The 20,599-nt window shown below is 35.9% G+C and overlaps 1 protein-coding gene across 1 annotated transcript; it reads right to left on the bottom strand.

Annotated features, from left to right (window-relative positions):
- Positions 1-245: 245 nt before the first annotated feature.
- Positions 246-17,442, bottom strand: LOC133519362 (monocarboxylate transporter 9-like). Its single transcript, XM_061853405.1, has 8 exons — positions 16,813-17,442; positions 10,107-10,233; positions 8,058-8,480; positions 7,451-7,811; positions 6,793-6,940; positions 5,723-5,867; positions 4,049-4,240; positions 246-2,320 (listed from the first exon to the last, which is right to left on the bottom strand). The coding sequence occupies exons 1-8, from the start codon at positions 16,936-16,938 to the stop codon at positions 2,181-2,183; spliced, it is 1,662 nt and encodes a 553-aa protein (XP_061709389.1). The 5' UTR covers positions 16,939-17,442; the 3' UTR covers positions 246-2,180.
- Between the last annotated feature and the right edge of the window lie 3,157 nt (positions 17,443-20,599).

A 20,599-nucleotide genomic window follows, 5' to 3' on the forward strand; every position in this document is an offset into this window, starting at 1 on the left:
ATACTAGCGATTATTGCGACATAAATTCAGACCAAGCTAAGTTGGCAGTGATTTTTATAGCTCAGAAGACGGTAGACGTGTTATTTTAAACGTCAAACTTCGATAAAATTATAACGTTGTCTTAACACTTGCTACGTCTGGTATATCAATATCGCTGCTAACTTATCTTGGTCTGACTCTATCACTTAAAATTTTCCGTTATTTGTATACGTTCTAATTAATTTAAATTGAAATCAATACAACTATTAACAAAACAGTAAACATTTATTTAAAATTCAAGGTTTTACATTTTAAGAGATCGTAATTTTATATTAAGCTAATTAATTTACATTATTTACAACAAATATAAAGTCTAGTTTTCATAGCATATATACCTATAAAAGAATAGTCATAATTACCTACATGTACGAACTAGACACTTAATGAACATTTGAAAAAGCCTCACAAGTAAAAGTATCACCTGGTCACCAGTGCACTGATCTAAATTACGAGTATTATTTTTATATTGCGGTGAAAATTGATAGTATATATTAATATTAGAGTATTAACACAACTGACATCACGATCCAGTGGATCGGATCCACCCTGTGGAGTCAAATCGGGTACTACATGTAGATCTTGCTGCCAGTGTGTTATTTGCTTTAGAAAATAAATAAATTAAAATAGTAATGATATTGCTACTTACCAATTAATCTGTGAGTAATTTTATAATTATTATTTAACTTTTATTTACAGGTAAGAGTCTTCAACATAATCCATAGGTAAGTCGGAATCATGGTGGGACAAATATAGGAAAATCTACTTACTAATTAGTAGGATTAGTTATATTGTAGCAATTCCTATATATAATAACACATTGATTTTATATTCTCTTTCCAATGTTTTATCAATAAATTGGCACCTGTTCATCTGCTAGGTAATTTGAACAAAAAATATGAAGATGTGTTCATCTGCTGGGTAATTTGAACAAAATATATGAAGATACAACGCCTATTTCTCGGAGGGGTAGGCAGAGACCATGGATTTCTAGTTGCTTACGATCCTGACATACCTCTATCGCTTCCTTCACTTTCATAACAATCCTTATACACGCCTACATAAATAGCGATAAACTATTTTGTAAATGTATACGTAAACAGCTAACTAGGTCAACTTGGCGTATTTACTAACATGCCTTCAATTCCACATGTTTCATCCAATTTTCCTGCTCGCTCCAGGAAAAGTTATTTCCGTGCAAGTTATGATAACCCGCCGATAATCTTCGGATTCTCGGCTTATCGCTGATAGAACGGTGGGTCAAGGAGCGACTTAACACTTAAGATACCATCGGGGATGTTGCGTACCGCGTTTCATCTAATCAAAGTATAACTAAACTACCGTACATACACACAGAATAGATAATAGTACAGAAGATTCACTAAAACATGGTTTTTGAAAGGAAATCAATCATCGTCTCATTTCTTTTGCAGTTTGATCGTGAATAATTTGACTGTAAATACTAAAATGTCATTTATACTGATAATTTCCGATTCGCATTACAATTCGATGGCCTTAGTTTCTTGTCATTTCTTTTATCTATTCTTTGGTACAATATAAGGACTTAGCGACTGGCATTCATTTTTACTGGGCTTCAATTTGAATACCTGAATCATAATAATTATAATTTTAATTTTCAACAGGCTTAACAGTCATATAATTACACTATCTGTTTATCTAATTACTACCATCAACCATTCTTACGCCTTCGAAACTTAAGATTCTGTCCGTCTTTCCTAGGACCCTTCGCTGTAGCCTGTTCATCTTTTCTAGAACCGTACGTACAGGGCAGGTATTTTTTTGTCTATGGTCGCATATAGCATACCAAATGCCATAATGTCTTCGGCAGTGACGCGTGAACTAACCTAGCGATGACGAGAAGAGTTGGCGAAGATGCTTCTGCGAGGCCTTTGCTTTGTCCAAGGTTATAAAAAAAGTGTGCCTCGTGAAGGCTTCAGCTCGGAGTCATGGGCGAAGGGCCGTTTTACCTACGCCTACGCCACTGGTTTTGGAATTTCGCGACCTGCCGATTGCCATATCAAGCAATTTTATGAGCTATAACCATAATTTAGCTACACTATATACTTTCAAGTCGTACTGTTTGCTCTTCTAAAGTTTCTTTCACAGCAAGCATTTTGTATCCATCACGTTTCCAGATGAGTGGTTTTTCGGCTGGAGAATCTGATGATGGCCTCAATAGTCCACGGGACCACGCAGCACAAGTTGCAGACTGTGAGCATGTAGAACGCTATCTCGTAGCTGTCAGTGTAATCACGGACGAAACCTGAAAATATGATATCATCAGTAGGTGAAACACAGAAGAAGTTCATAAAGGTAACAGCTATCTAGTTGCCAAGTGGCTAATATCTCTTTTTACATATATGATAAGGACCCTGCCCAAATGTTAACACATTTTTATGTAACTTTTATAATGAGTTTTTCTGCTGTATACAGAACAACTGGGGTTTTAGGTAACCCACGGTTTTTGACAACCACACCTATATGAAAGGTTATTGAGGCTAATTTAGAGTACGTTCTAAGGAAAGCAGATATACTTCGTTCGCAAAGCGGCTGTAGTATGGTCGCATTTTGGCACTTGTCACTATGCCTATCACTTTCGCACTTACATGCTTGTTAGAACGTAATAAGCATAGTGACAATTGATAAAAATGCTACGGTCGCTGATCGCTTTGCTGAGCTGAACAGTATTAAATTCCAAAAAAGTAGCAGCACGGCGTGCAATCTAATCTTCAGTGGAAAAAAATAGGATGATAAAAACTTTGCTAACGAATAATGCAAAGTCTCCAAACTATATTAGGGACTGGAGACAAAATCGTCTTGCGAACGGAAGCTTGTACCGTTTCAATGAACATTGACTAGCTACATTTGGCCCAAAACCATCTTGTGCAAATATGCTGGTTTCCAGCAGTGGGACTTGTAGCTGGACTTAAATGATGATCCAAATGTTACAAAAAATAACACAAAGCGGATATAAATATGATTGGCCAAATACTTCCACATATTTATTCACGAACCATTCCGTATTTTATTTACGCATGTTGCCGCTTGTTTTATCCCGATTAATGTAATTCTGGCTTCGCGGAAATAACATGTTTATTTTTGACTGCTATATTGAAGCGAAATTGCTTATTTGATAGTTTATATGTTATGACCTCGCTACGTATTTCGGAATATTTAGTCGCTTTGAGATGATTCCTCTTATATTTGGGGACGCATTTGAAGTATTCCACGAATCCACGATTAAGTTTTGATAATAAATAAACATTCCTTTAATATAACTGAAATGCCTATAAATATTTGCCTAAACTGCGATGGTAAACTTACGAATTTAAACGAAAAAAAAAAGTTAAAAGGCTTTTATATTATAATTATATGTAAACCCAAGAAGCTACGTGTGTAGTATAGATATGGTTTTTCCTTAATAACCCCAGGGTGGCTAAAACTTAAATTGGTCATTGATCTGTCAATAGCTCGACTCGACGAGCCCCTATGCGGGCTCTGCTAAGATTTTACTGCTACAGTATTCTGAACCTTATATGTACATGTATGAGATGTTATTTAAGTTGGGAGTTGTAGTTAGGAGTACAATCAAGGATGAAATCTTGTGGGAGTAATAGGGATTAGATGTTGACGTATCGCATAGGCGGTTGCGATAATTTTGCAAATTCCAACGGTAAAACTATAAACAGAGCAGTAGATTAAGGATTGTAAATATCAAGAAATTTAATTTACACTGCTGATATATACACATGTGTCTAGTTATGGCATTACATTATGAGGAAACAAACTTGAGAACAGTTATTGAGAGATACATAAAATATCTATCTATTTAAGGCTATGTTCTGGGTAAATAACTGACTACACCGGAGCTTGACGCCGTGAAATTGCGTTTATGTCATACATTTGCTATATAAACAATGCGTCAACGTCTGTTGTGCCTGTGTAGCTAATTTTGAATATGAATGTAAAATTTTACTTTGATTTTTCTTACCTATCAAAGGTCCGACGCTCAAACTCAAGGCTCCAGTGATCAACATGTACAGTCCATACGCCGATGGATACCGCTCAATAGGCACATGCTCAGCCATGACAATAGGTTGCGCTATATGCAGCAGAGACCGTAAGGAGCCCAAAATGCCGGTCAGGATCAGAAGCGGGAGGTAGGTGGTGCATTGCGTGAGAACTGAAAAAGAATAAACACAGTTGATAATTTACATGATGATGATGATGATGATCTTTCCGGCCGATTTCGACCATGGCGACCACTTCGACTCCTAGTTAGGTCGGCGCTCATGCGCCCGAAGATGGCTGACATAGCCGATCTTCGAGGTGAACCCCCGCGCACATTGAGGGCACGTGAGGACACCAGCTATGTAGTGGTAGTGAATGGACGCAGGCTGGCGCGTTTTCAGCTCGTCGCGTTTAGCGTCGAGGTCAGCTTTACGTTGCTCCTCGAAATCGCGCACATTGCCCCGCACCAGCCTGCGCTACTCAGGACGATGTGCTGCCAAACCTTCCCACCGAGAGGCGTCAATGTTGCATCTTTTAATGTGTCGTTTCTGAACATCTTTGTATCGGAGGATCATTAACATATATGGCTAACGTCACAAAATGACCCATAAGACAAATTTATTGGTGGGTGTTTTTAGCTTCTGAATAATCTATTTTGAGACCTATATGGCTACCACAAGCTTATCACTGGCCTGACACTGACATATTTGTTAACATCTGACATATTACCTAAATATGTACTTTGGTAATTTTAAAATTCTAATCACCCCACTTTGCACATTCAGGTTTTTGAGCAGATTTGTCATATTGGGCTTTGATGAACTAAAAATAACCCAACATGACCTTCGGTGTCAAAAATATATTGCTCTGACATTTCCAAAACGAGATTCTACCGTCATTTTCCAATGCCAAGGATCTGCTGACGTAAATTGTTGGAAGTGTTTAGTTTTCTATGTAGTTCAAATATTTGCATAACGGGTCCCAACGCGAACTTTATTTAATTTTACTATGTTATTCGTTATAAATTATATTTTGGCTAACTGCCATCCTACCTTTGGGCCTACAATAGACACATTGACGAACTGCAGAGCAATTAACATTGCTCTTATTATTAATGGTTAAAATAAAAAGTAAATAGCGAAAAAAAAATGTTGGCGCATCACCACTAATCACGACACGACCACTATTTTATCTTTTTCCCATTCAACTCGTTTTATTGGAAGATAACGCGATTGCACATTAATGCAATCAAAATGTAAATAACTATGCTAATGAGATAGTTACTCGGCATTCCGCTTTAATCCAGTTAGATAATGTTTAATCACCTAACGACGAACACCCGCCTGACGATTTACAAATCTCATTCTGATCAGACACAATATGTCACTGGTAATTTATCCTAAGAACAGGAAGGTAAGAAACACAAAAGTTTTTCTGGATTGTAAATTACACGACGAAAGTCGATGGATGTAATTATTTAAAACAAAGTCAGCAACATCTACTTTTTTACTTGCTGGTGTTTCTGACTTTGCTTCTATATAATTCAAATCATAGTGATATCAATATTCTTAGTCATAACAAATAGGCAGAGCGAGTATGAATATTGTCAGGCGGTATGTTTTGGTTACTGAACATGTGTAAACAAATGGCTTACCTATCCGGAATATCGCGGTGAAGAGGGCTCCAGAGTAATACATGTAACGGCTGTTCAAAGTGAAGAAATGTCCGGTGACACCAAGCAGTAACCTCGCTGACATATCAGTGGCGCCGCCTACCGCTATGATGGTTGCTATCTCGCCCTGAGAAAGAAATAAGACTATGATTTGCTGTATTATCACCCTCTTCTAATCCGTTTTGGGTAATGGCGTCTTTCATAACTTTTAAAATTAGAGATTGCTGGCCTAGATTCATTATTTAAAATAGTAATAATAATGTCATAATTAATGAATTATGTCACATCCTACGCACCGTAGACCCATTATTTTGGTAATCCGCTATTCATTTACATTTTCTCATATTCATAAACTAGATTTTTCGGTAGTGTATGTATAAAAATACCTGATTTCGATAGCACATATATTTAGAAAACGAGTATTTTATCTAATTAGAACAAGCAGGTATTTTAAGGCTATCTGATCTATATAGTTTCATACAATTATTGTTGAACTATTTTACATGATAAAGGTACTATAACTTTTTTATTTATAATTAATTCCAACTAATTTTTTTTACACCCTTAGGTATCTTTGAATCTGAACATCGTACTATATTACGCATTGTTCATAAAATTCATAATTGTTCTTTTCCATCAAAATATCCATTCAATAATATTATACTCTCAACAAAACTTTGACTGATTGGTGGACGTTTACACCTCCAAGAAAAGAGCGTATTCCCGTCTTAAGGTCCGACACCATACTCACAACCCCACTGGTGTTGGAAACCTGTCCATAGGCTACGGTAATTGCTTACCCTCAAGCGATTCGTCTGCTCCTTTGCCTTTTATATTATTAACCCTTGGAGTGGTAGGGCCGTCGACTCCCGACCGATTATGTCATTTAAATTTCAAATTTGATTGAAAGAAATAAAATCAAAATTCCAATAACTCAAAAACGACATATGCCCTTTGAAGAGTTAAAAAATCTTTGGATCTTGGCAATAAAGTTTACCAATTGTTATAGATAGTGTTAACAATGGTAGTTTTGATAAAGACTTGCTGCTTACCCGACTTAAGCCGTTTTTGCCCAAAAACATCGGCTCCAAAGTGAAGAACGTGAGGTCAGCGAAAAAAGCCAGCGACATCCCGAAAGCGATGTTGTCGAATATCCAGTCCTTCAAGAGCGTCAAATCTAAGAACTCCGCGACAGTTTGCCTGGAATAATGGAATTGCAATGAATTGATAGTTCTACGTTGCTATTAATTAGTACGGGCATAGAAAAGATCTCAATTCGTAAGGGTTAAAGACATTCCGTCTACCTTAATTGATAATTTAAATATGAGAACTTCTTGGCAATTTTAGGACACATAAGGAAGATTTCTTAATTGAAAATTGAACACCTATGTTGCATGAATCGAAAGTTAATATATATTTAACTCAGATTATGCTGCCAGTCTTGTTAGTTAATTTAAAATAATCATTTGAAGCTTTATTTTTAATTGTATATGTATGTTCTATGAGTATATACCGTAACTCCTTATTATTATAAGAGAATTATATCACGATCATACGAGAAACCATTTGCAAATTCTCAAGCTTTTGAAGCTTACCAACTCACTGAGATTTCACAACGCATTTAAAAATGACTTCCCTTCTAATTAATTTCAAATCCGCTTGTATAGCTCATAAATTGTCAGTCATATTAAAAGATTAATAATTAATTACCATTTTCCGTCTTTGTTCTTTATGATCGGCATTGGCTCCGCCGCGATACCTCCAAAATTGCCCAAACTCGACACCGAAGCGGCTTTGTACAAGTTCTCAATATACACGTTGTCTGATGAGTTGAATCTGCTATCTGTCTTCCCGTCCTCGGGTATTAGGACCACTGGAATGCTTAATCTCCTTGAGTCGGTTAATTTCGGTACAAAGAGAAAATCGGAAGATTTTCTAGCGATCTGAGCGTGGATGTAAAGGTTTTCTACGGATTTTGCCGCATTTGTTTGCAATTGAGGTGATAGAGTTTGGCCGTCTTTAATGAATTCTAATTGGGACTCTTTTTCAACGGCGGGGGTTGGAGGTATTACTGAAAAAAAAAACTACACTTTAGTTGGAGGTATTTTCCCAGTTGAGCAGCGTAAACAATTTTCAAGTTACAGAAGTTATAAGACACAGGAATTAGGAGACTAGTATAATTATAGTCGCACTAAACCCCAGATTAAGTTTGTCTGTATGATCGAACAGTCTTATATTTGAACGCTGTTATAATATAGCATCGATTTTGACAATAGCTTTGTCATTTATAAAATTATCAGCAATTTTAGATACTTACGAACTATTTTCTCGCACGGCTTCATCTGTTTCACCATATGCCACTCGACCGGGTGCATCACAACGGCCCCAAATATGCTATGCGCCGAAATTGCGCACAATACAGCCAACGTCCCTCTGAACCCGAACTCAGTAATAGTAAACTTAATGAACAGTGGATACATCATCGTGATCATCCCAATAGAAGCCTTACACAGACTTAAATAGAGCACCTTTTTCTTTGTAAAGTAACTGTTGAAGCTTGTGTATGAAATTGGAATGAGGAGACCCATTCCTAAGCCTTGGAGGAAGCCGTTAGTTATGATTAATTGGGTCGTTGACGTGACGAAAATGGCCAAGAAGGACGCTAGTGTGTATATAAATGCTCCGATAAGACCCACTTGTCTTAATGATAACCTTTTTAGAGCGATGTTCGCCGAAAATCCTGAAATAAAAAAATACCAATTTTTAGTTATTTTTAATGAGAGTTATCTAATTTAAGTTATTAGCGTACAATTGATTCATTTAATCAGTGCTTTCGTGGGATTTAAAAAAGAAGACATTAACAAACAGTGGCATAAACAGCAAGTGAGTAAACCAAAACCAATTACGCCTGCAATGCGAAATCTGTCAAAAAGTAATCTATTAGAATTTACAGAGGATTAATTAAACTACCTACACGGGCATATTTTACTAAAATACTGTAATACTATGGGGCTTTTTTACAACCAACATTTTTAACCTGTTTAAGAATAAATGTTTACAATTTTGATTATTATTATGACCTTTTTAAGACCACTGACGTAGGTTGAACCTCAGGATATTACGGTTACATGAAGACTTAAAGTCGATACAGTTTTCATTTTTTCTTCTAAATCTAAATTAGTAATGTTTTGTCTATCTATTCATCAGGTCTATAGCTAAACTTCAATACTTCCTCAAATAATTACGTACTTAATAGAGCAGATATTGCCACCTCAACAAAGTAGTACAGTACACATTTTACTACAAACGTTAATGATGACATCTTCATTCCCCATCGATATTTTTCCTTGATAATTAATTAGTAGTAATTTGTGTAACTATAGGCAGTTACAAGCTATTGGAATTCCGAACAAGGTCAACAATCGTAGTTGGGATGGGTCATGAGTGTTCCGCGTTGTTTGAATTAATACAGACAAGTTTTTAGGTGAATATTTGGTAGTTTGAGAATACTGTGTGTACTCGTATTTTTGATATAACCACAAACTTTAGCGAGACATTTTAGTAGTATGAATATCCCGATACTCTTGATTTTGTTTACTTAATTAGTTTAGTTTAGTTAGCTAGTTGAATTCAACTAATTAGTTTAGTGTAATTTTTGGTGTTATTGGCTAATATAGTGCAGTTGTGAACCAAAAACTTTAGCGAGACGTAAGTTGTAGTAGTATGACTAGTATGAATATCCCGATACTCTTGATTTACTGTTTACCTAATTAGTTTAGTTTAGTTAGCTAGTTGAATTCAACTAATTAGTTTAGTGTAATTTTTGGTGTTATTGGCTAATATAGTGCAGTTGTGAACCACAAACTTTAGCGAGACGTAAGTTTTAGTAGTATGACTAGTATGAATATCCCGATACTCTTGATTTACTGTTTACCTAATTAGTTTAGTTTAGTTAGCTAGTTGAATTCAACTAATTAGTTTAGTGTAATTCTTGTGGTTATTGGCTAATATAGTACAGTTGTGTATTTTGAATCCAAAAAATTTATGCTTACTTTTTTATGAAACAAAATATTTTTTTGTATTAGCGATTAAGTAAAACATCACTTTTCCATGATTTAAAATTTAGGTAGCCTAATTTTTTTTTTCATTTTCCATTGTACACCATTTAAAGCTACATATCAACTAGTATTTTGTCCCAACGTTCGCTGTTTTTTATACTAAGTGGGCAGCAAACATACGGCCCGTCTAATAAAGTGGTGACCAGGGATGTGCATTACATACAAATCCAGGGTTTTCTCAATTTCTCATATACGTTGCTGCACTCAGAACCCAATCAAATTAAAATCGTTATTGAATGCTGTCTTACCTGCAATGGCTAAAGTGACTTGGAAAACTCCGTATACGACGGTCACGGCCCCAGTGCCGGCGCCAACATCGTCCAGAAACTCGTTGTAGATGAACCCGAACACAGGCTGGTGTGCCGTGCCGGCGATCTGTGGAAACGCGTACCGTCATTCACACTGTCAACTGGCAATAGGGAGTATCACAAAATAAGGTAGGTAGAGTTAAGGAATAGAATCTCAATATATCAAAAAGTGTCCGACAAAAAACCATAAATAGGTGGCGCTACAATTCCTAGAATACTTGAGAAAAAAATCTAATCATAGACAGCGCACTTCACTTCGTCAATAACGCCTAGGTTCTTAGCTACTCTAGCGCAACTCTGGAGAGATTTTGAACTATTATTTATACTTGATGGCTGGACACTTTTGCAACAGTTCTGCTTATGGAGATTCTATTCCTTGCCTCTACCTTCCATAATTACAAAAACACAGGTAGCCTAGCGGTAAGAGCGTGCGACTTGCAATCCGGAGGTCGCGGGTTCAAATCCCGGCTCGTACCAATGAGTTTTCTGAACTTATGTACGAAATATCGTTTGATATTTACCAGTCGCTTTTCGGTGAAGGAAACCATCGTGAGGAAACCGGACTAATCCCAACAAGGCCTAGTTTACCCTCTTGGTTGGAAGGTCAGATGGCAGTCGATTTCGTGAAAACTAATGCTTACGCCAAATCTTGGGATTAGTTGTCAAGCGGACCCCAGGCTCCCATGAGCCGTGGAAAAATGCCGGGACGCGAGGAAGAAGAAGAATAGGGAGTATTATTGCAATGTTCTTCAGAGTGCAGCACTAGCACCTTTCGTAAACCATAGAGTAACTTATACATACTGTGCCTTAAACTGTTTTTTTCACAAGTTTTAACAGACAGTAAAATATGACTTTGATGCATCAAGGCGGTTTGTTTACAAAGGGCCTACCGGGAAACGCGAAAATCAAAATTTAGTTATCTGCATCTTCATCGCTCGAATATGCAAGAGTGATAGAGAGGTTAGACAACGAAATTTCGATTTTCTTGTTTCGCGGTAAACCCTCAGATTGTGATGGATTGTGGTAGTGGCGCCTCTACGCAGAGTTTCGAGTAATATTCCCTATTATTCAACCTTCATATTGAGAAGGTTACTTAATTTAAGCTCAGGAATGCACCGTTGAAATTAACGGAGAGAAAAAAAACACGGTGTATAAATATTTATAAATACTAAAATACATTGAAAACACCCATGACTTAGGAACAAATATCCGTGCTCGTCACACAAATAAATGCCCTTATCAGGATTTGAACCCGGGACCATCGGCTTCATAATCTTCATATGACTTGGTCTGGTCACACAAATGCGACTCGAGCGAGTTCATTGTTCTTGCGTAATTAGACGTAGGAGTACACTATAGTTATTATTTTTTATCATAAAGTGGTTATAACCACTTTTAATTAAAGATTTATCAACATAATGGACCATTCTGGACCCGGGTACGTCCTTAAACTACGTCCAAAAGAGAGGTATGGGCATTGTGAATGTCATCTCGCTTTGTGTGGTAGGGCACAGCACAGCGGATGTCATTCCAGATCTAGAGCAGAGGCCAACTGGGGAAGTACCTTCACCTTACAGAAAACAGCAGCCAAATAACACTAGACCCTACTCATAGTGTTGTGTTCCTGCCGGTGAGTAAGATTGTCAGAGCTCAATGATGGGGGGAGGGTTTTGGGTCGGCAACGCGCATGTAACTCCTCTGGAGTTGCAGGCGTACATAGGCTACGGAGACTGCTTACCATCAGGCGGGCCGTATGCTTGTTTGCCGCCGACGTAGTATAAAAAAATGGGCAGTTTTAAAGTATATGTTGAAAAATACAATTTTAATAATAATAATAATATTACCTACTTTTAGTTTACCCTTACATGTTTCCAACTAAAAAGCTTTATGTTAACGGCACCAATCATGGGACATTTAAGAGAAAATTTGGAGTATATTTGATATTTCACTTCATTCGGTTCTTGTCTGTTTTAATTTTTTTGTCTTTTAATTATTTATATAAGAATTCAAGCCTTGGCGACCCTCTACATCTCTAAGGATAATTTAATATATTTTTTTTATATTTTATCTCTGACACTTAGAGACTTATACATCTCTAAAGAATTTTAGTATTTTATGGTTTTATTTTTTTATCATAGTTTTTTTTTCTGTAATTTGACATTTAGAGACAGTATACATCTCTAATAAAGTATTTATTATTTCATAGATTCGATATTTGTAATTGTTTTTTTTTTAATTTATTGTTTGTAAAAATGGACATGTAAAAGTGCCCCTGTGGCCTATTTGCTGAATAAATGTTTGATATTTGATATTTGATATTCACTTTACTAACGCCTACCCGGGGAGACCAGATGATCTCGTCAACCTGACGCCCGAAACTGTGCAGTGGCTGCATAGGTAACCTGGATGTTTCCTTATAATCTTTCATGTATCTTTGCCTATTTGACAATATCGCCATACGATTAAATAATAACTAACGTTGTATCTTCTATTCGTCCTTTATGTTTTCGATTTATTTAAAAAAAGCTACTGCAATTCGTTTCAATATTATGAACAAATTAAAACTATGTTGTTTTGCTCCAGTCATGGAATGTATGGCGTCATTAATTTTCAAACTAACAAATAGGTATCAATGAAAAATTTAACTTAAGCAGCTCTTTGGCTCTTGTTTATAGTAAAATGTGGTGAGCGTTTAAAAACTGATGGTAAATACTTGTTTTACAGGATTTGTCTATACCATCCCATTCCTAGTGTCAGTCCCATCATAGATAGGGGCTTGTACAATTAGTGCTATTCGGAAGATTACGGGTCACTTCTGGATGAGATTAGCTCAGGACTGTGACAAGTGGCGTACTGGAAGAGAGGCCTATGCTCAGCAGTGGGCGATGAAGGGCTGATATCATGTCAAAGTGAAAGTCAAAGTCAGTATATTCTTTATTCAAATAGGCCTAGCAACAAGCACTTTTAAATCGTTTGATGATGACGATGATAATTAGTTCTTAATAATTATCAAAATGTACTATTTTTTTATTCAACACCTTTTATCATTTTATAACAACTGTTTAATAAATAAAGGTTCCGGTAAACTTGTTATTGAAAAAACAGGTTTTTTTTTTAAATTGTGAACGAACTTTTTAGAACATATTCTAAAGAAAGTTCTAGATTTAGTTTAGTTTAGTAAAGTTTTATTTTTAAGTTAAGTTGTATTTAGATTAATTGTAATTTTAAGTTTTTATTTATTGTTTCTTTCAATGTCATGTTCAAAGTGTGTTTTAAGTAGTTCTAAAAGTATTCTTTTAATTTCTCTGTAAAAGAAAGTTCTAAGTATACATTGTTTTTATGTAGTTAAAAAAAAGTTTTAATAATATAGGAGGCAAACGAGCAAACGAATTACCATAGGCGTTGTAAGTGCGTTGCCGGCTTTTATAATGAGAGTAGGCTCTTTTCTAGAAGGTTTATTGGGTTTTAAGGTAATTGTTTAATAAAATACACTCTCTTAGAGTAAGCTCCTCTTTTCCGTAACTCTGCTTAAAACGACCTCTGTCACAACCGCTAAGCAACAGTAACATTATTTATTTTAGCTCTCCATTATCAATGGCACGTGTCAATTATAATATTTTGAATTAGGCTAGATAAAAATGCAGCTAAAACTGGACTCGAGCAGAAGAGGTGAGGGGGCAAGGCTGAGTTGATAATACCTGCTATCACGAGACGGACGGTCAAGCGCATGTAAAAACACCGTGTAAATAAATACAAGATATTAAAGTCTGTGCGGAAAGAAGAGTCGTAGAATGTATGGGCTCCCTTACATTCCACGACTCTTCTCTTTCCGCACAGACTCTAACTTACATTCAACAACTCTTCTCTTTTCGCACAGACCCTAACTTACATTCCACGACTCTTCTCTTTTCGCACAGACCCTAACTTACATTCCACGACTCTTCTCTTTCCACACAGACTCTAACTTACATTCCACGACTCTTCTCTTTCCGCACAGACTCTAACTTACATTCCACGACTCTTCTCTTTCGGTACAGACTCTAACTTATATTCCATGACTCTTCTCTTTCCGCACAGACTCTAACTTACATTCCACGACTCTCCTCTTTCCGCACAGACTCTAACTTACATGCCACAACTCTTCTCTTTCCGCACAGGCTCTAACTTGGCGACCGGTCTGGCCTAGTCGGCAGTGACTCTGCCTATGAAGCCGATGGTTCTGGCTTCGAAACCCGGTTGTAATTTGTTCCAGAGTCATGTTTTCTATGTATTTAAGTATTTGGGTACTAATTACATAAAGCCCGACCAGAATATATGATCATAATCAAGAGGGCGCTGTTATTCGCATGTATAGGGTGACAGTTCAGTTTAGTATGAAAAATTTAGTTCCAATGAAATTCCGCAATAAGGCGCGTGATCATATATTACTGGTCAGGCTTTATATGGTTGTGTGAGTAGCAACAACACAAGCCTTCTCGAGCTTACTGTGGGGCCTAGACGATTTGTGTAATATATTTTTATATATTATACTAGTGTGTCTATGAATTGTATGACTTCGCAATAAGCTTCATAAAAAAAAATAAGTTAAAAAATCAAAAATTCAGCGAACACCGAACACCCAATAGTTTAGAGCGCCATTGACCCAAATGGCACTAAAGTCCTTCAGCGAACACCGAACACCCAATAGTTTTGAGCGCCATTGACCCAAATGGCACTAAAGTCCTATGTGCCAATTGCGCTATTTAAAACATTTTGCGAAAAACGAAACGACAAAAAAATTCCATGTAAGACCGTCACTATCACTAAAGTCCCGGATAGACGTGCGAGTAAGTTCGCGAACTTACAGCTCAACGACCTTTTTCGCTCGTGTGTCAGCCTAAGTACGCGTACTTTACAAGCGAAAAAAGTCATCGAGCCATAAGTTCGCGAACTTACTCGCCCGTCTATCCGGGACTTTAGTGATAGTGACGGTCTTACATGGAATTTTTTTGTCGTTTCGTTTTTCGCAAAATGTTTTAAATAGCGCAATTGGCACATAGGACTTTAGTGCTCGGCGCCAGCCACTTAATGCTCGGTAAATTAAACTAGCAAAACAATTTTGTAATTTTTTTACCGATATTGGCTACATAAGAAAAATTCTTAGCAGGTGGCTTTTTCTCCATTCTGTCATGTTTTTTTTTTTAATAACTGGTACAAGTATCCATCTAATTTGAAATTACCTAGGACGTTTTCGTTACAAATATTGCTGCTATGATATGATATGAGTAACAGATTTACACTATTTATTTATTTAATCTTTATTGCACCATACATGAAGGTACAAATGGCGGACTTAATGCGTTAAGGCATTCTCTACCAGTCAACCAATGGGTTAAACCAGAAAGATTAAGTAGGTGCAGTATCTTTTAAAGTAAATGAATTTGTAACCGAGACTATATATGAATATAAACTATATATTGATAAACTTACACATATACTAAATACAAATAAACATACATATATTAATACAATGAAACTGTTACTTTATTTCCTTTTTACTCATACTTATCAACACTTTCCTTGTGTTTTTTTGTTTTCGTAAATTTAATCGGAATCGGAAACAAAATTTATAAAAAGCTAAAAATCAGTCGATCAAAATATGGCGCAATTGTTCTCATCAGGTTGCAAAAGGTTAATAAAATACTAATGATATCCCCGTAAGAGAAACATAAAGCGATAGACATCTTTTTTTTTATAAAAATGTAGCAAATATATTATTTCAATAAAGTATTTTTTTTAAGTTTTTTTTTCAATGAAATATTTTTTATAAGTAAATATTTGCTACCTGATTTTTCATAGTCGCCATGCGAATTAGACAGCGGTTAGTTTTTATTATCCCCAAATTATTAGAATAGGGACTATCCCTAAGTAACAATATACAAAATCCTTTTTATTTTAGACTGAATCTCAGTCCTCCATAATTGACTCAAAATTAAAATGAGAAAAATTAAAAACTTAATTACATCTCTTACCAAAAGCTTTTTTTTTAATACTACGTCTATGGCAAACCAGCATACGGCCCGCCTGATGGTAAGCAGTCTCCGTAGCCTATGTACGCTTGCAACCCCAGAGGAGCCACATACGCGTTGCCGACCCAAACCCCTCGTTGAGCTCCACTCTAATAAAAGTAATAATAAATAAATAAATAACGATCCCGTAAATATATTTTTGTAATTTGTTTTGATGCACTTTTTAATTTTTTGCTTTTTTTTAATTTTGATTTGAAATGAAACGACTGAATCGTTATATTTTTCGGATTTGGAACCCGTATATTTTAATATATAGTACAGTTACACCTTTAATAATATGTTAATCTTCGAAGGCCGCAAAACTATGTGACATTGCTCTTATGTCACTACAAATAAGATCGTATCAGATATTTTTGCGACTTTCGTTGTGTAATATAATATTGGAGGTATCTTATTTCATCAAACAGGCAAATAAACTAGTAATTTAAATTACAACAATTATTTTTTTCTTTCTGTTACATTTTTTGAACATAAAATGATGTATTATCTCATATTAATATTAAGTTTAATTGTTGCCTGTATTTACTCACTTCTAATTACATTTTTCTTTTACCTATTAAAAATCAACAAATACTTACAAAAATAACAGACAGGCCGATGCACACGAGATACCCCCACCCCCCCTCCGGCGGCACCATCTCATACTTCTCATCTTCACTGCCACTGCTACAACAGCTCACACTATACTTCTCCTTCCCACTCATATTCACTACTCAACACCAAATGAATTTATTACACTCAAACTACTATATATACACAGCGGGGGATCTCTCAAATGTTTTGTCAACCACTGTTTACTTTAAGGCTTTAGATTTTATTAGTGTAATTGAGGTTCGGTATTCCCAGAGAAAACAACATAAACTCGGAAACGTCTGCTCGAAGCAGTAAGCTATAACATTGTATATGTTTATCACTATGCTGAATTTATTTGTTTGATTGGCACGTCAGACGCTGCCGAGTGTATCTGCTTGATTAGGGACGGTCAAGCTTTCTCACTGTTTTATTGTGTGACCGGTTATGTATAAAATTAGTGCTAGCCGTAGACGACTATTTTATAAAGACATTTTTTCGTTGTGATTCAGTAAGATTACCATAATTTTGTTGATTAGGCCTAGTATAGCTAAAATTGTAGGTAAAAAAAAATATTATTGTGTAACATTTGTTTTTCTTTTTTAGACATTGTTTTTAAAAGTGAAGAAACTCTTCAATATGCATAATTACGTCAAGATGAAGTAATTTAAAATATATATTTTTTGTTGTAGTTCTTCAATTACATCATATTTTATAATACATAATTTAGTATCCGTAATTATGACGCATATATTTTTATTTAAATTACTGATCTTTGGACTAGTTTCCTAATTATTGATTAAACTTTAATTAGAGCCTAATTAGTTTAATAGCATAAAACTCTTTTTCTGTGCCAAAATTGCAGTTTAATTAATAGTTAGCAAGTTCAAGTAATATATGTAGGTGATAGTCGTAGCTGCAGCTCATGAAATACGGCGTGCCGTGAACATAATATTTCCTTTGTCAGGATTGGTTTGGATCAATTTAATTAAATGGAGCCACCAAGATTTCTGACGTAGAGGGCTCTCAACTTTATCTTGATATCTAAATCAGTTAAGGCCAAATTTGGTATTCGTATGAATTCGGGATGCCGATTCAGTTATTATGCACGGCGTCTGGTTTCCAGTCGGCGGCTGTCCTTTCCAGCCGCATCAAATGCAGGAGTACTTAGTTAATTAAGAACGTGTATTTACACAATCGCTACCGGGAGACAACTGAAGAAGCGGGCTATGTTGGACCTTCCGTAGACGTGCGGAGTGCTGACAACGCATAAGCTGTCCCTATATTTATGTAATAACATTACCACCATTCTGAAGTAAAAACATATACAATATAAAAAATGAAACTTTTTTTAAATTCACATTCACGCTTACGCTTGATATAGAGATATTTTGAGTCCCGGGGTCTTCCCCGGATAGTTTTTACTCCAAAAATGATCCCTTAAGGATAGGAAAAAGGAGGCGGAAATTTGTATCGGGAATCAATAACCGCTGAACTGATTTAGATATAATTTGGTATAGAGTTAGTTTGAGCCCCGAAAAAGAACATAGAATAGATTTATTCATTAAAAGAGAAGGGGGGAGGAAGTTTGCATGGGGACTCAACAAATGTTTTAAATTATTTTATTTTATAAGACACACCAACAGTACCTATACAAACTAAGTTAGTGAAGTAACATAAGTATAGACGTTGAACTAATTTAGATAAAATCTACGTTTTCATCTATGATTTAGTTAAAAATAATACCAAACTTGACTGAGAATCTAAGCTTAAACAATTATTAACCTTAAGCGTCGCCGACGCTGAAAACTCCTCCACCCACATGATAAATCTGATTAAATGAAAATAAAATCGAGCAAAATAAATATTTTGATCAGACAACGCCGTATTTGACCTTTTTATGTGTTCTGCAGCTACGACTATAACTGTAAAACTTGAGGAAAAAGTACGAGTATTGTTTCTTTTATTTTATGTGTTGTGGCGTCATTTCTATAAACTTGTTCGTACTCGGGGCTGCACTTACATTTTTAAAATCTGATATCTGTCTCATGTCATCCCTTTCGCACCAATTACTTGTACTTAATGCGAGCGAGACACACCAAGATTCAAGTGATAGGCGTCATTTATGTAGGTGTAATATTATGAGAACTTGAATACGCTCTTTGATTTTGTGTAGCATTCCATAGAAGCATATTTAGATATTACGAGGAAAGCCAGGAAATTAGAAGGAAACAAAAGATTTGACCATCGCGCGGGTCTTCATTTACCTTTTATCTCAATTACTATGAAAATGTAATATTTAAAATTTTGCTTGTTGAATCCCTCGGTTATATCACTAAGCTATTTTATTCTAAAAGTATGTATACTGCTTGGAGTCTGCCCTCACACGTAATTTTTTTTTACAAAAAAAATATAATATTGCGTCAGCTCCTTGTAAATTGCAAAACGACGAGGTTCTCGGTTCAGTTGTTTGTTTTTTTTATGTTTACTACCTTAGAAACTCCATTTTCAACCAATTTGAAACAAAAGAATGATCGAAAATATACACTTACAGATTGCGATCACTATGTTTTGCTGATAGGCGTACGAATTTGTTCATCTAAATACTATTTACTCAGTCATTATTAGTTATTATATATATTCCTCAAATGTTATATTTCTATCGACTAATCAAGCATTTACATTCAGAAAAGTGGCATTCGTTGAAGTGGAACTCCTGATGAAGGTCAGAACGGAACACCTCATCCACACGTATTTCATGTTTGACGATATGTCTTCTTCGTTTAATTTGCTCAGCAAAAATTTTTACCAAGATCGTGTTCTAATGATGGATTCCACGAGGAATTGTGGAAGCTCCTCAAATTTGATAAACATACAGTGATTTTTTCATCTGAAAACCATGAATTTGGATTTAAACGGTGCTATTGGGTGAAATAGAACTGCTCATGAAGACTAGAATGGAATTCCTCCACGACAAGTATTTTTGGTCTTCGGCCCCATTGTTCTAGTAATTGTTATCAGTGTTGACATGCACTATGCTTGTAAATGATATTGTGATATTTTGTGAACTCGGTTTTTATTTTATTTTATTTCTTAGGAAAACTTACCTACAGCTAGGGTCTCAAAATAGGTTGAGATTTTTTTTTTATACTACGTCGGTGGTAAACAAGCATACGGCCCGCCTGATGGTAAGCAGTCTCCGTAGCCTATGTACGCCTGCAACTCCAGAGGAGTTACATGCGCGTTGCCGACCTTGCCCCCCCCCCCCCTCGTTGAGCTCTGGCAACCTTACTCACCGGCAGGAACACAACACTATGAGTAGGGTCTAGTGTTATTTGGCTGCGGTTTTCTGAATAGAAACAGTAAGCCAATTACAAGTTTCCACAGGTAGAAACTGCTTAAAGTACATGCGTAGTAGTTTGTCTACATTATTGACATTTGGTTCTCCAGGGTTATCACAAGCGCTTATGGATGACTTTAGAATGACTATTCTTTCTTTAATTTAGTAAACAAAAGTTGCGGCGCAAATAAAACTGTGTAAACAACAAACAACACAACTATTTTAAAATTAAATAAATCAATATTGGACCTTCTTACACTAATTGACTTAAGTCCCACAGTACGCTCAAGAAGGCTTGTACAGTCACGTCTGAAAATATCGGTACGAAAAATGTGCTAAAAATAAGTCGTGTATACATATTTTTGGCACATTTTTCCTACCGATATTTTCAGTCGTGATTGTACTGTGGGTACTCAGACACAACACAATTGAAATATAGGTATCTATGTAGTTCC

This window comes from Cydia pomonella, chromosome 6 (assembly GCF_033807575.1).
Source record: "Cydia pomonella isolate Wapato2018A chromosome 6, ilCydPomo1, whole genome shotgun sequence".
NCBI classification, from domain to species: Eukaryota; Metazoa; Arthropoda; class Insecta; order Lepidoptera; family Tortricidae; genus Cydia; species Cydia pomonella.